Source organism: Plasmopara halstedii (assembly GCF_900000015.1).
Source record: "Plasmopara halstedii genome assembly, contig: Scaffold_2680, whole genome shotgun sequence".
Classification (NCBI taxonomy): Eukaryota; Oomycota; class Peronosporomycetes; order Peronosporales; family Peronosporaceae; genus Plasmopara; species Plasmopara halstedii.
Window position 1 is genome coordinate 519,018 of NW_020189586.1, and position 869 is coordinate 519,886.

An 869-nucleotide genomic window follows, 5' to 3' on the forward strand; every position below is an offset into this window, starting at 1 on the left:
CCAACACTGGTGAAACTGCCGGGGAGACAAGAATGTTTTCTTTCATCAGCAAGTTAAACTCGCGCCTTTTAGATCCCCCATCGTCATCAGTAAAAGCCATAGAAGAAGCGGAAAAGCTGCTAGAACACGAGGGACAGAGTTCGAATGAACGCAATCGGCTATTCAAAAACGTGGCAACGCTTTTCGAATCAAATGATGAAACAGCAAAATCATATCTCAATGAGAAGAAAATCTCTGATTGGCTCATGCACCCTGCAACACCGAAACGACTCAAAAACAACTGCTCAAATCCGAAACGCTACTATCAGACGTGTTATCGCATTTGATGCTACAAACAATGGATAGAACCCTAGATGAGTTTTTCCGCCTTAAGTTACACGTTCCGTTTCTTTCCTACGCCATCAAAGTATGTGGACAAAATGAAAATCCAAGTGCAAAGTTTGCGGTCGCAGAAGACGTCGCTTTGGTGCTTACTACTGATCGTGTCGATGGAAACATTATCACTTGGCTGGGAATGTTAGATTTTGGTTTTGATTTTGATACCAGTTTCAACATCGAACTTCTCATAGGGAAGTTGGTGGGACATCAGAGGACCACTAACTTAGCGTTTCGATTACAATCAATGCGTTCCAACTCGATATATGATCTATTCTTGCGTATTCCCAACGATATTAACGATAAACGAAATGTTCTTCTCAATTATGCCGCTTATGTTCGTTTCAACTTTATTGAGCACGAGGCAAAAAGTGCTGCTATCGTGTTGCCTCAATTATCTCGCTTCCTGAAAAATACTACACACTTGGATATAAGTATATTGAGTGGTAAAGGCGGGAGCGAGAGGGTTTGCTGAAGCGGAGGGAGAGTCGTCG

The 869-nt window shown here is 42.5% G+C and overlaps 1 protein-coding gene across 1 annotated transcript; it reads left to right on the plus strand.

Annotated features, from left to right (window-relative positions):
• Positions 1 to 337: 337 nt before the first annotated feature.
• Positions 338 to 600, plus strand: PHALS_04833 (uncharacterized protein; the record flags this gene model as incomplete). The annotated part of the gene is made up of 2 exons (XM_024718681.1): positions 338 to 516; positions 570 to 600. 2 exons carry the CDS (start codon positions 338 to 340, stop codon positions 598 to 600), a joined length of 210 nt encoding a protein of 69 aa, XP_024584055.1.
• Positions 601 to 869: the final 269 nt, after the last annotated feature.